Consider the following 12,503-nt stretch of genomic DNA (forward strand, 5'->3'; position numbering starts at 1 on the left):
AGCACACACTTAGCACAGCAGCCCAGCAGGGCCACCAGTGCTGGTGACTGAGAAGCCCTCCTCGGCTTTAATGAGGGACACGCCCTGCCCTTCTGAGCCTGCCCAGCCTTGAGGGTCCACACACCCACAGGTGTGCACAGGTGCACGAGTGTGTGTGTGCTTACACACGTCTATCACACACACAATCACTCAGACACAGCATTGCAGCTTCAGGCAGCACCCGACACACATGCACACAGTCAATGACCAAGAGTAGAGTCTGTGGGCAGCCCCTCGGGGTTTTCTGGAGCTCACAGAAGAGGCAGCGAGCCCTGCCCTTGTGCTAAGACAGTGGTTCTCAAAGTGAGGTCCCTGGACCAGCAGCACCGGAATCACCTGAGAACGTGTTAGAAATGCTTTGCGTCTGCCTCGGTCAGCAGAGCCCTGGGCTGTCTGGGGGCCTCCCACAGGGCTACAACTCCTTGTCACGTTTTCTTACCTGCCAGCTCCTGTGCTAAATAGACTTTACGTATGTTATCTCATTAAAACTCACCAATATCCTGTGAGATGTGCACCGTATTGTTCCTATTTTTTTCAGATGGGAAAGTCGAAGCTGGGAAAGGTTAAAAGACTTGCCTGGAGTCCCTGGGGCTCCCAAGCCCGTGCCCCTAATCACATTCTAGATGTAGCTCCAGCCCCACTGAATGTAAACATCCTACCAAGGACTGTGCCCCCCATGCCCGGCACCGCTGCTGCCACCTCCCATTTCCCCTGGGTCTCTCCCTGCTTCAGCAGCCAGTCCTAAATCTTTCCTCAAGAGACGAGGCCGGGCCCTCCACGCAGGGGTGGGACGAAGGGCAGGAGGCAGCCCCACCTCGTGAGCAGAAAACACCTCCGCCAAGGTCCTCATTGCCCAGCATGCCCCGCCCAGAGAGCAGCAGGGTGGCAACCACGGGCTGGCAGCCCTGCCTGCACCCCAACGCCTGGAGAGAGAGCCTGCTGTGCAGTTGACCTATGGAATCCAAAGACGGCTGCTGTGTGTGCATCTGATCCAGAATGTTCCCTGAATTGCATTAGGAGGGACCTGGGTTTGAGTCCTGGCTTTATCACCAACTTACTGTGTGACCTGGGCTGGTCCCCTCTTGGAATCTGTTTTTCCATTTCTGCAGCAAAGGGGTTGACTGATGATTTATAAGGATGTCTCTCGCTCTGAAAGCGTGTCTTGGATTCTAGATGTCCACATGACATTGGAGAAGTCTGGCCAGGACATGGGAATGTAAAATGCCAATGGCTCTGGACCCGGCTCTCTGCTCAGCCTAACTCATCTTTGCTTGAGGCTTGGGAGTGCCCCCCGGCTCCCCAGGTGTGCCTGGCTTTGCACAGGAATGCTCCCCTCGCTCCCCCATACTCATGCACCAAAGAGGATTTGTCTTCTACAGCATATCTGGCAGGGCACCAGGGCCCGGAAGGAGCCACGGAGCTAGACTGTTGTCCCAGACCCAGAGGCAGCCATGGGAGCCTGTGCCACGGTGACTGACACCAACATCTCGTCTGGCCTTGAGAGCAACACCACGGATATCACAGCCTTCTCCATGCCTGGCTGGCAGCTGGCATTGTGGGCAGCAGCCAGTGCTGCGGTTATCTGGATCACCCTGGCCCATCGGAGGATTCGCACGGTCACCAACTACTTCACTGTCAACCTGGCCCTGGCTGACCTCTGCATGGCCGCCTTCAACTCAGCCTTCAACTTCATCTACGCCAGCCACAACATCTGGTACTTTGGCCGTGTCTTCTGCTACTTCCAGAACCTCTTCCCCATCACAGCCATGTTTGTCAGCATCTACTCCATGACCGCCATCGCCACAGACAGGCAAGAGGGGGCAGCTTGGGGGAGGGAGTCGGCTCGCTTTTCTGGGTTCACACAGGGCTGGTAACTTGCCCACAGTCACACAGCAAGTTAAGGGTAGAACCCAGTGGATTAATTGCCTCCTAACCTGATCGTGATCCTAAACTATGCATCTGGAAGACAGGGGCCTGTGGAACCGAAGCAAGTAAGGTTAAGGTTAGACACAAGGAAGAACTTTGCACTAGATGGCTGTTCAAGGCTACAGGGGAAGACCAACGGTGTTTTAGGGACCTTCTGAAGTGTTCTTCTCTGGAGTTGATCTTTGTTTTACTGAAAGGAAATTGCTTATATTGTCATCCTACTCCTAGATATATTATATGAGGGGAAATTTTAACACTGCATGCAGTTACTATATAATTAAGATGGGGCCAATTACTTCCCTGTTGCTGCTCTCTGGGGCTGCAGACTGTGACATTCTGACGGGGATGGGGTGGGGGCAGGAGGGGTGGAGGGGTGGAGGAGTGATTAGTCAGCAGATCTGAAAGTCCCCGAAGACTTTCTTTTCATTCACTCGGGTATTTGAGGCACTGTTTCAGGCACTGGGGAATAAACACCAGGGGGGAAAGAGTCCCAAAATCATGGTCTCGTGGAACTTCCATTTTAAAGGCTGGGTGGAGGGTGGGTAGTACAGACTGTAGAGGGCAGGGTGGGAGCCAGGAGACCAGGCAGGAGGACACTGAATAATAACCCAGGTGAGGGAGGATGGTGGCTCAGGTCAGGATGGTAATAATGGAGACTCGTCCATTCATTTCTTCATTCATTCTTATGTTCAATGCCTACTTATGTACAGATACTGTTATGGGCATTGGGGGAAGAAACAGATAAAGATGCCTGCCCTAGTGAGAATTTAAATAATAAACACAAGACTAAATAAATTATATGTTGTATTTTGAGGTCATGAGTGCTATAGAAAAATATCAGGAAGTGGAAAGGGGATCCGAGGCACTAGGGTATGTGTGCTGGGGCAGGGCAGGTTGTAGTGTTAGATAGGGTGTCAGGATCAGCTTTATTGTGAGAGTGGGATTTGAGCTGCGTCCTATTGTTCTGGCCTGGTCTCACGGTTCAGATTAATCCCAGGGAGGAAGGCCTGGGGGTCATCTAGGACCAAAGCCATTTAGGCGTATGTAGAGCAGTTCCTCCACTGCAGAAAGCTGGTGGGCAGCTGCTTTGGGCTTTGTCCAGGAGACCGTTGGGCTCTGTTAAGGTTTCTGAACGGAAGACAGGCTGTGTGGCTGGGGAACTCGGCAGGGCTGAGCTTCAGGACAAGGCCCCAGATGGACTGCCGGTGTGGCCACACCGCTCTCTTGTGGCCATCCGAGAGCACATCCGCGCTCAGAGGGAGGCCATGTGGTGGAAGGGGGTGGGGTGGGCTGGCGTTTAGGGCGCTAGTGTTCCACATGGCTGTGGGAGAGCACCAGCCCAGCTGGCTCTCTGCAGGTCATCAGCCAGGGTGCGGGGAATGGGACTAGCAGATCTGGGCTGGTCTGACGGGAGGGCACCCCCCACTCACACCGCCCTCTGCTCACAGGTACATGGCCATCGTCCACCCCTTCCAGCCACGGCTCTCGGCCCCCAGCACCAGAACAGTAATTGCTGGCATCTGGCTGGTGGCCCTGGCCCTCGCCTTCCCCCAGTGTTTCTACTCCACCATCACCATGGACCAGGGTGCCACCAAGCGCGTGGTGGCCTGGCCCGAAGACAGCGGCGGCAAGATGCACCTTTTGTAAGGCCTGGGGGTGGGAGAGCATGGTGTGTGTGTGCGCGCGTGCATGTGTGTACGTGCATGCACATATGTGCACGTACACATGTGCAGTGTGTATGCATGGGTGTGCACGTGTGTCTGTGAGTGAACTGGGGATTATGTGAGTACAGTATCAACTAAAAGTAACACTTAGCACTTACTAAATGTCAGGTTTGGGCTAAGTACTTTACATATATGAACCCACTGGATTCTCCTAACAATATGGGTATGTATGTATTATTATTCCCATTTTTCAGATGAGGAAACTGAGGCACTTAAAAAACCTAAGTAATGTGCCTAAGACCACACAGCTAGTAAGTGGTAAATCGAAGATTTAAATCCAGGCAGTCCTGCTTCAGAGCCCAATCTCCTCACCACTCTTACTTAAATAAGGCACATGTCAGGGTACCGAGACAGAAAGAAAGCGCAGGTGCCAGAGCCTGGGATGTTTTCAGGAGGAGCCTGGAGTGGACTTGAGCTGAGGCAGGAACCGTGGGCTGGGGGATGGGGGGAGAAAACAGAACCCAGGCATGGTGCAGCTGCTGGGTGACCCTGGGTAAGTCCTTTCCCTTTCTGGGAGTCAGTTTGCCCAGTTCTCACGGCGGGTGTGGCTTTGTCATCCCCAAGCACGGCGGGGGTTGGTGGTAGAGGATAAAGAATTGGTTGAGGTTCTGGAGACAGTAGTCAAGTTGGAGCCCTGCGCTGTCCCCTGCTGGCCGTAGGACCCTTTGTAGTCACTTAACCTCTCTGACCCTTTGGCTCCTTCTCTCTTAAAGGGGATTAGTAAGAGAACCTTGTTCAGGGGTTGTTGTGAACACAGAAGAGAAAATGTACCTGAGGCAACTTAGCACGGTGCCTGGCACAGAACCGGCGCCCAGTAGGTGGTAGTTTAAACGGGGAACAAACGAAAACAAACCTGTCAGATTTAGTCCAAGAAAAGCCCAGCTGCCCCAAGCATGAGGATGTGCACGCTCTGAGCCCAGAGCCGCCAGATCACAGCGACAACTCAACTCCCTCCCCCGCTTCCTTTAACACTCCTCCCCCAACGCCCGCCCCTACCTGGTCTCCTCCCGTCCCGAGTACCAGCCAGAGAGCGCCACGCTGCGGCCTTCGGGGAAGGCGCCATTCCTCTGAGAAGCCTGTTCCTGGCTACTGCTGAGTTTCCCGGGAAACTGCTGCCCTGGGTCTCTGCCCTCATTCCCTAGCCCACGTTCTCGGGACTCACGGCTCCAAGGGCGGAGTCCACGTAGGGACCCGCCCCCTTCTTGGCTTTGGGGAGGGGCGGAGAGCAGAACATTTCCTGACTGGCCACTGCGGGGCGGTGTTTCTCCACCTTAACAGTGAGCTTTTCTCTCTGAGGTGGGGACCAGTAAGAATTTAAGGTACCAACCACCACCTTTCTGGGGATGGTGATTTCCGACTCTGATTCAGGCAACAGGGGAAAACAGGAGGGCAGAGGTGGGCTAGGAAGGCCATACTTTGGTGCTACTTCGAATTCTGAGAGGATTTGGGGAAAAGCCTGGTTTCTCGTGTGTAAGAATATATTATTTGTTCTTGGGTTGGGGAGCTTCTGAGATTTAGACTGGGGGCTCCATCCGTACAGGCTCACATCCTGTGTGTGTAGGAATCTAGGAAAATGCACATATGCTCCCCAAATCAAAATACAAAAAAAGGCAGTCCAGGCTATGAGATTCTGGCAGGCCCTAGAAGATGGCTCCCAAAGCTCCTTGGCACTCCCTTCTGTGTGGGAACCTAGCCCAGAGTGAATTCCTATCCTGAACCGAGCCAAGAAAGAATGAGGCAACAGAAAGGCGTCACTCATACTTGGGAAGGATGGTAGAGATTAACTCCTTGTTTTACAAATGGGGAAACAGACTGAGGGAGAGATCTGACTTGCCCAAGGTCACGCTTTAAATTAGAGGCTAGGCAAGAACCCAGTTCTTCTGACTCCACAGGGCTGACCCTCAGTGGAAGGGAAATCATTTGTGTGTTAAGTCCGTATAGAGCTGTTTCACAGGACACACACTTCCTGTGCCTCTCTGAGCCTCATTTTCCCACTCTGGATGCTGAGACAGGTGGCCCTGCTGATCCTCAAGGTCTGTCTATCTCAGACACTCTGTGACCTCACAATGAAGGTAAGGTACAAGGGCCTGGCTCCTGGCTGCTCCTCCCGCCTCACCTGCTCCACACTAGGACAGATGATGATCAGGGAGTCGAGGAGACCCCAAACCTTTTGTAATTAGCATGCTTGCCAAAAGAGCAAGCAAGCCGAATTCTAAACTCAGGCTTTAGGGAAGAGATTTGCTGGAGCCACCTACTCCCCTCCCTTCAGGTGTCAGTACCTCTTGAAAGGGACCCAGCAAGGCTGGCACACGGGGAAGAAAGGAGGGGCTTGGGTACACCTCTGTTCTCCTAGAAAAAGGTCACATGACAGGGCCAGGGGTCTTGGGTCCATTCACCGGATGCTCCTGCTTGGGCCTTGTCAGAGAGAGGCTACAGCATCGCTCAGAAACCAGAATGGGCAGCATGCATCTTTCTAAAAGGAAATGAGAAGGCCTCAACACAGCCCCGGGTGTCCTCCACGGGGACTGGATGAGCGCCATCAATGGTGTTCCGGGCCACTTGCTTACAGGTGGTGTGAAAGAGTATCTGCAGATGTGAGCCATGTTCCCAACCAAATGCTCATGGTCGGGAAGAGATGCTCCACTAGCATGTACAGTGTGGCCTGTCTCCACTGCCCCCTTCCCTGCTAGGGATGTTAGTGCAGGATAGAACCATATCAACTCTAGGAAATCTATCTAGACAGACAGATGCAGATATAGAAGATATACATAATCTATCTAATACATATGTGCATATACATATACACCTATATTACATGATTCTGGAAGAAATATTCCAAATCATTAACAGTGGTGGGGGTGAGATACATAATTTTACTTCCTCCTTTGTGCTTACTGGCATTTTAAATTTTAAACAAATGTATTGCTTGGTTAACTTTTTCGTTCCTATTTATTTCCTTGTTTGGTAACTTGTCTGTCACTTGGAAGGACTCAGAGCTAACACAGGTGTCCCTTTTGCGGCAGGGGAAACTCTCATTGGGCACATGTGCTAGCCAGTTTGCCCTTCTTTTTTTTTTACTCCTTTTTTTTTTTATCAAACCAAGGCCTTGGGAGGTGGCCCAGGGTAGCCCGCCAGGGACAGCTCAGGGGCGTCAGCAAGGTCCTGGGGATTGAGTGCTGGCGGATGCTGGAGTCGCCCCCAGGTCGCCCCGTGCCCAGGCCCTTGACTCTCCTTCCAGGTACCACCTCGCGGTGATAGCCCTCTTTTACTTCCTGCCTCTCGTGGTGATGTTCGTTGCCTACAGTGTCATCGGCCTCACGCTCTGGAGACGCACTGTCCCAGGGTACGAGGCGCATGGCGCCAACTTGCGCCACCTGCAGGCCAAGAAGGTGAACTCCGGGGTCAGGGAGGGGGCGGGGGGCGGGGCCGGAAGTTTGGCCCCCGCCTCGGGATCAGCCATTCCGGGCACGTCCCCTAGAGGGCGCCGCGGAGGATAGACTCCACCTGCAACTTGCCCTTGTCCCAAGTCCCTGGCCAGAACCTTCATTCCTTCTTCCCGGGCGGGCGGACTTGCTTTGGTCTTCGGGCTGTGGCAGACGCAGATTTCAGGGAGAGGGAGACCTCAGAACCCGTAGCTGGCATGGTCTCCTCTAAGGATGGGGTTAGGAACGAGAGCTCATCCACTCTCCAGGGAGGGGAGCTGCTCTGCTCTAAGAGGGATCCAAGATGCCTTTTAGAGGAGATGGCCACCGAGCTGGGCTTTGAGGAGTGAGGACTTCAAAGGAAAGACAGCAGTGTGGACAGAGACACCAGCCTGAGCAAAAGCCCCGATGTGGAAGGCCCAGGAGTGTCTGGGTAGCAGAAGCTCTAGGGGCCTGAGCCTGTGGAGGTAGACAGGGCCTGCTTACTAAGGGCTTCTCAGGCTGGCACGAGAGGTGCCTCGTGCTTCCCCTCGGGAAAACTGGGGCTTGGGGCTTCCAGGCTGAGGAGTGACCTGCATCTCTCCTGGACCAGTTTGTGAAGACCATGGTGCCAGTGGTGGTGACATTTGCCATCTGCTGGCTGCCCTACCACCTCTACTTCATCCTGGGCAGCTTCCAGGAGGACATCTACTGCCACAAGTTCATCCAGCAGGTCTAGCTGGCGCTCTTCTGGCTGGCCATGAGCTTCACCATGTACAATCCCATCATTTATTGCTGCCTCAACCACAGGTGAGCCCTCACCCCAGCCCCTCTCCTCAGCCTGGCTCCATCTGGACTCCCCTGCACAGCTTGAGCCTGTGCCCACCCATCCCCGCCACCATGGGATTACCATCCTCCCAGGGAGCCCCCAGCACAATCCTCCCTTGGGTCCAGGCCTAGCTTGAGCCCCACCTCCTCCCCAAAGCTTTGCCCCATTGCCCAGGCCACAGCTCTCACGTCTGTCTGCTCCTGCTCTGTCTTCTGGGGGCTGCATCTGGGACAAGGAGAAGAAAGGAGGGAGGGACAGAGAGATGGAGGGAGGGGGAGAGAGGAAGAAGGACAGCCAGAGAGGGCGGAAGGAAGGAGCCAGGTAGAGGAGGGAGGGACTGATGGTTTTAAGAGCTTCCTACACTGAGGAAGAACTGAGGACTGTCCCTGGGCGAGGAGAACAGCGCCAGCCCCAGCAGAACGAAGCACTCAACCTGAGGCCTGGGGCCAAGACTAGACGGGGAGCAGGTTGCTCCCTGGAAGATCACAGAAGGGGCTTTCAGGGCAGCTAGGAAGTGACCTTGGCAGAGACTGCCAGAAAGGAAGGAGCCAAGTTCTCACTTCCCCCCAGCCCTTGTACTTCTAGAGAAGTGTAGTCCCAGAGAGGGGCTGGCATTTCCTCAGGGGCACTTGCACAGGTGAGGAGGTGCTGGGCCAGGCAGGAGCCCCAGCCCAGGAGTCCCGCTTGCAGAGCAAGTCGTTCAGCCTCAGAAAGCCTTGACGGTGGAGCCAGGTAAGAGGAGATGAGAGGTGGACACTGAGTCCTGGCCTTCACGAGGCAATGATGTGGGTGAGGTTGGCCCTGAGCATCTTTTATCACCTCCCTGCCCACACGTCCAGGCCACTCATAATGTCAGTAGGATCTTTGTTGCTCAGACATCCCACCCGGGGCAGGCCAGAAGGAAGTAAGAGACTGTAATTTTTTTTTTTTTTTTGACTGTTTAATGGCTGCCAGAACCCTCCATTGTCTCCTGAGAGGCAAGTATATAAGGGGAGGGAGGTGTTATCCCCATTTTACAGATGAGGAAAGTGAGCCTCCAAAAGGAAGACGCTCCTAAATTCATGCAGCAGGAATTCCATGTGTCTCCAAGGCCTATAATCTCATCATTTCTCTTGCATGCAGTTGTAGGAGTAAGAACTTGGAGACAGGGACTGTCACATCAGGGAGGGGCTCCCAGCCTTCTGTGTCTGTGCATTGGTCACTCTCCTGCTACCCAGAGACACAGTCCCTGGGAGTCTGAACACCCCAGGGCTCTACAACTCCTGAATCGTTCAGTATTTGATGACACTAGCTCTGAAGACTGGTATTCCTGGCGGAATTTTCATTCTTCCGGAAAATGTTCACCAGTGGCTGTGTGTGCCCGGCACTGTTCCAGGCCCTTGGGATACCCCAGTGAACAAAAACAGTGATCCCTATCCTCGGGGAGCTGACCCTCTAGTGGGGAGGTGGAGATAGACAATAAGCAAATGTAATGAGTAAATAATACAGTGTGTATTAGGTGATAAATCCTATAGAAAAAAGAAAAACTAGAGCTGGGTAAGAGAGGACAGGAAGTGCTGGGGAAAGTAGTGGACATAAGGGCTGCGATTTTACAGGATGGTCAGGGTAGGCTTTACTAAGGGGTCTTTTGAGCAAAGACTTGAGGATTGAGTGGGCCCTGTAGGTGTCTGGACAAGAATTCCAGGCAGAGGGAACAGCCAAGGCAAGGGCCCTGTGGTCAAGGTAAGGACTTGGGCTGGTTCTCTGACATGAGGAGCCCTGCAGTGTTCTGAGCGGGGGAAACACATGCTCTGATTCCCTTTTAAAAGAATCAGTCTCGCAGCTGTGTTGGAACTGGACCACAGAGGGGCAAGGTGGGGGAGGCAGGGAGATGGTTAGGCAGGTGCAATAATCCAGGCGAGAGATGGTGGGTTTAGACATGTAAGAAGTGGTCAGAGTCCGGAGATTGCTAAGGTAGACCCAACAGAATTTGATGGAGAGGGAGTCAAGGATGACCCCAGGTTCTTGGCCTGAACTAGTGGAAGGACAGAGTGGTCAGCTGTCAGGAACTGTGACGAGGACGGCTTCGGGGGTGTGGGGGGAAGAGGATGGGGAGCTCGGGTTGGGACATGCTGAGTGTGGGCAGAGGCCATGAAGCTCCCATAATAAAGGCATTTATTGGGCTGCACCATGGAACCTTTAGAGCTACAGGGGGAAGAACCAAAGTCAGGCCTGCTCTTCTGAAACTCGGAACCCTGCATCTCCTGGGAACAGACCATATTATAGTTCTTTCCCTCCCTCCGCATCACACAGGGTCTCATCTGTTTCTGCTCCTGACAGACCAGTGTCCTCTTTCTGCCAGCTCTTTCTCATTTCTTCCAGTCACTCTCTGCTTCCTCGGATCTCCAATTTACAGGTGGACCCTCTTTGCTGCCTTGGGGAAAGTTGTTTATTTTTTAAGCAAATGTACTAAAACTTAGTAGTTCCATGTGTATATTTTCTTTCAAAGCTGTCCCCTTGGGGGAGCATCTGTATTCTACCCAACATTGCCAAAGCCCCAAGTTTTTAAGAATCCTCTTTGCATACTCCTTTAGAAGCCAATTAACAAATCGAACAAGAAAATCTGTTGTGTCTTTATAACTGTACTTGGTTTATTTTTGTTTGTTTGTAATAGCAAGCGGTCTCATTCGGCTCACTTCAGTCCTTGGACTTAGCTCCAGATTACTTCTGGTTGTTTCCAAAAACCAAATCCACTACAGAACGTGTCTCCCCAGAGACCCTGAGCTCTTAGGAGCGAGGCAGCGACTTTCCTCTGGAGGAGAGATCGGCTCCTGGAGGTGGGAGCGGCCACAGGACAGTTCCCATAACTGTCGCCCTCACTCCGTTGCTCAAGATGACCCTCCATCCCCCAGGTTTCGCTCTGGATTCCGGCTTGCTTTCCGTTGCTGCCCATGGGTCACGCCAACTGAGAAGGACAAGATTGAGCGGACTCACACCTCATCCCTTTCCACGAGGGTCAACAGGTGTCACACTAAAGAGACTTTGGTCGTGGCTGGGGATGTGGCCCCCTCTGGGGCTGCCAATGGGCAGGCTGGAAGTCTGCAAGCTGAAGTGTCTACTGACCCCTGAACCCTTGTGCCTGGCTGCAGGGGGAGGCTTAGCACCCTGGAGAAGTAGCCAGTTGAGAGGACCACATCGGAAAGTTTGGCCCATGCCTCTCCCTTCAGTACACCAATGGAAAAACAAGATGGGGCCAGGAACTCTGCAGTGGGTGCTGAATCTCCCAGCCACCCCTCTGACAGTGCTTCAGGGGATCCAATAAGTCAAAGAAGACCGTGTGAGCTAACACTTATCTAATCCAGGAGTTGCAAGCTCGAATGCCTCCCTGGGACATACAACATAATGAGTAAACTGAATCCAGTATAAAAGAAAAACTGTAGATATAATGATAAAAGGTAAGTGACTTCCAGTGTTGGGGCAAAAGGAAGGGTGGGGACTGTGGCAAACTGGAGAGCACAGGAATCCAAAGGGAACAACAGCCGATCAGCTCTGGACAGATGCTGCCATGTGGCTGGGAGCCCACTGTTGCCAGATCCTCCAAACCTTTCAAGAGAAGCCAGAAATCCAAATTTGTCAAACTTCCAGGTTTGTTGAATTGAGCTCACATTTTTATAAATGTTGCATAAACCAAACAAAACACACCTGTCAGAAGCACCCAACCATGACACTGACCTATTATGAGGCTAAAGACACAAGGAAAGAAGCTTCTTGTTTTGCAAAGCCCCTAACCTGTGAGCCAATCCAGGGCTTCTCTGCCTTAGCATCTAAGAACCCAGGTCCACCCTGGTGTAGGTGGTGGTTAAAAGGAGCCTCAGCTGGGTGGCCTCAGACAAGTCACAATGACCTTCAGCTCCTTTCTCTTTCAATGGCAAAACCACCTCACAGGGATGCTGTGAAGATGATGGGAGTGATGCCTATAAACTGGCAGGCCCAGCACAGGTGAAGTGCTTCACAACCAGCAGCTGTGACTTTTATTACTACCAGGGCAGCCATTTGACCTGAATTCCGTAAGTCAGTGACACAGCCCTCACCCTTACTTCTGCTCAAGGAGGTGGCAGGCAGAGAACACCCACTGTCCCGTCTCCCAGAAAGCTCCAGGCCCAGCCCGGTCCACACCTCACCCTGCTTGCTGACTCACCCTTCCCACCTCACGGCCCCTCCAGAAGAATCACGTAACACTGTAAATGCACACCTAGAGTTCAATGTTATCTGTGTTCTCCACAAGATCACTGTGTCATAGGCACCGGCAGTGACAAATAAAGGGACTCTGGTCTCACCAAACCAAGGGAGCATGCAGTCAGTCCTGGGAAAAGCCACCAGAAGTGTGGTCATGGCCTGGGAGACTCACATCGCACCTCAATCACAGGGTACCAGAATGTGGACTGATGTGGGGTCCACAGACAGGCTGGGGGAGAATCCAAAACGGCAGCCACAGAGTGGAACGGCACCCTCAAGACCGCGGTGGGGCAGGGGTGAAAGGGTCAGACAAGGGCCCACAGAAGGGGTTCGCTTATCATGGGGGTTGGGGAGAGGACGGCAACCTGC

The 12,503-nt window shown here is 53.2% G+C and overlaps 1 protein-coding gene across 1 annotated transcript; it reads left to right on the forward strand.

Annotated features, from left to right (window-relative positions):
- The first annotated feature begins 1,475 nt into the window (after positions 1–1,475).
- On the forward strand, positions 1,476–12,239 carry TACR2 (tachykinin receptor 2). The gene is given in 6 exon segments (XM_082424640.1): positions 1,476–1,849; positions 3,414–3,608; positions 6,928–7,078; positions 7,704–7,826; positions 7,830–7,900; positions 10,811–12,239. Coding segments are annotated over 6 exon segments (1,116 nt in total). The 5' UTR covers positions 1,476–1,490; the 3' UTR covers positions 11,028–12,239.
- Positions 12,240–12,503: the final 264 nt, after the last annotated feature.

This window comes from Balaenoptera physalus (genome assembly GCF_965194825.1).
Source record: "Balaenoptera physalus genome assembly, chromosome: 14".
Taxonomy (NCBI): domain Eukaryota; kingdom Metazoa; phylum Chordata; class Mammalia; order Artiodactyla; family Balaenopteridae; genus Balaenoptera; species Balaenoptera physalus.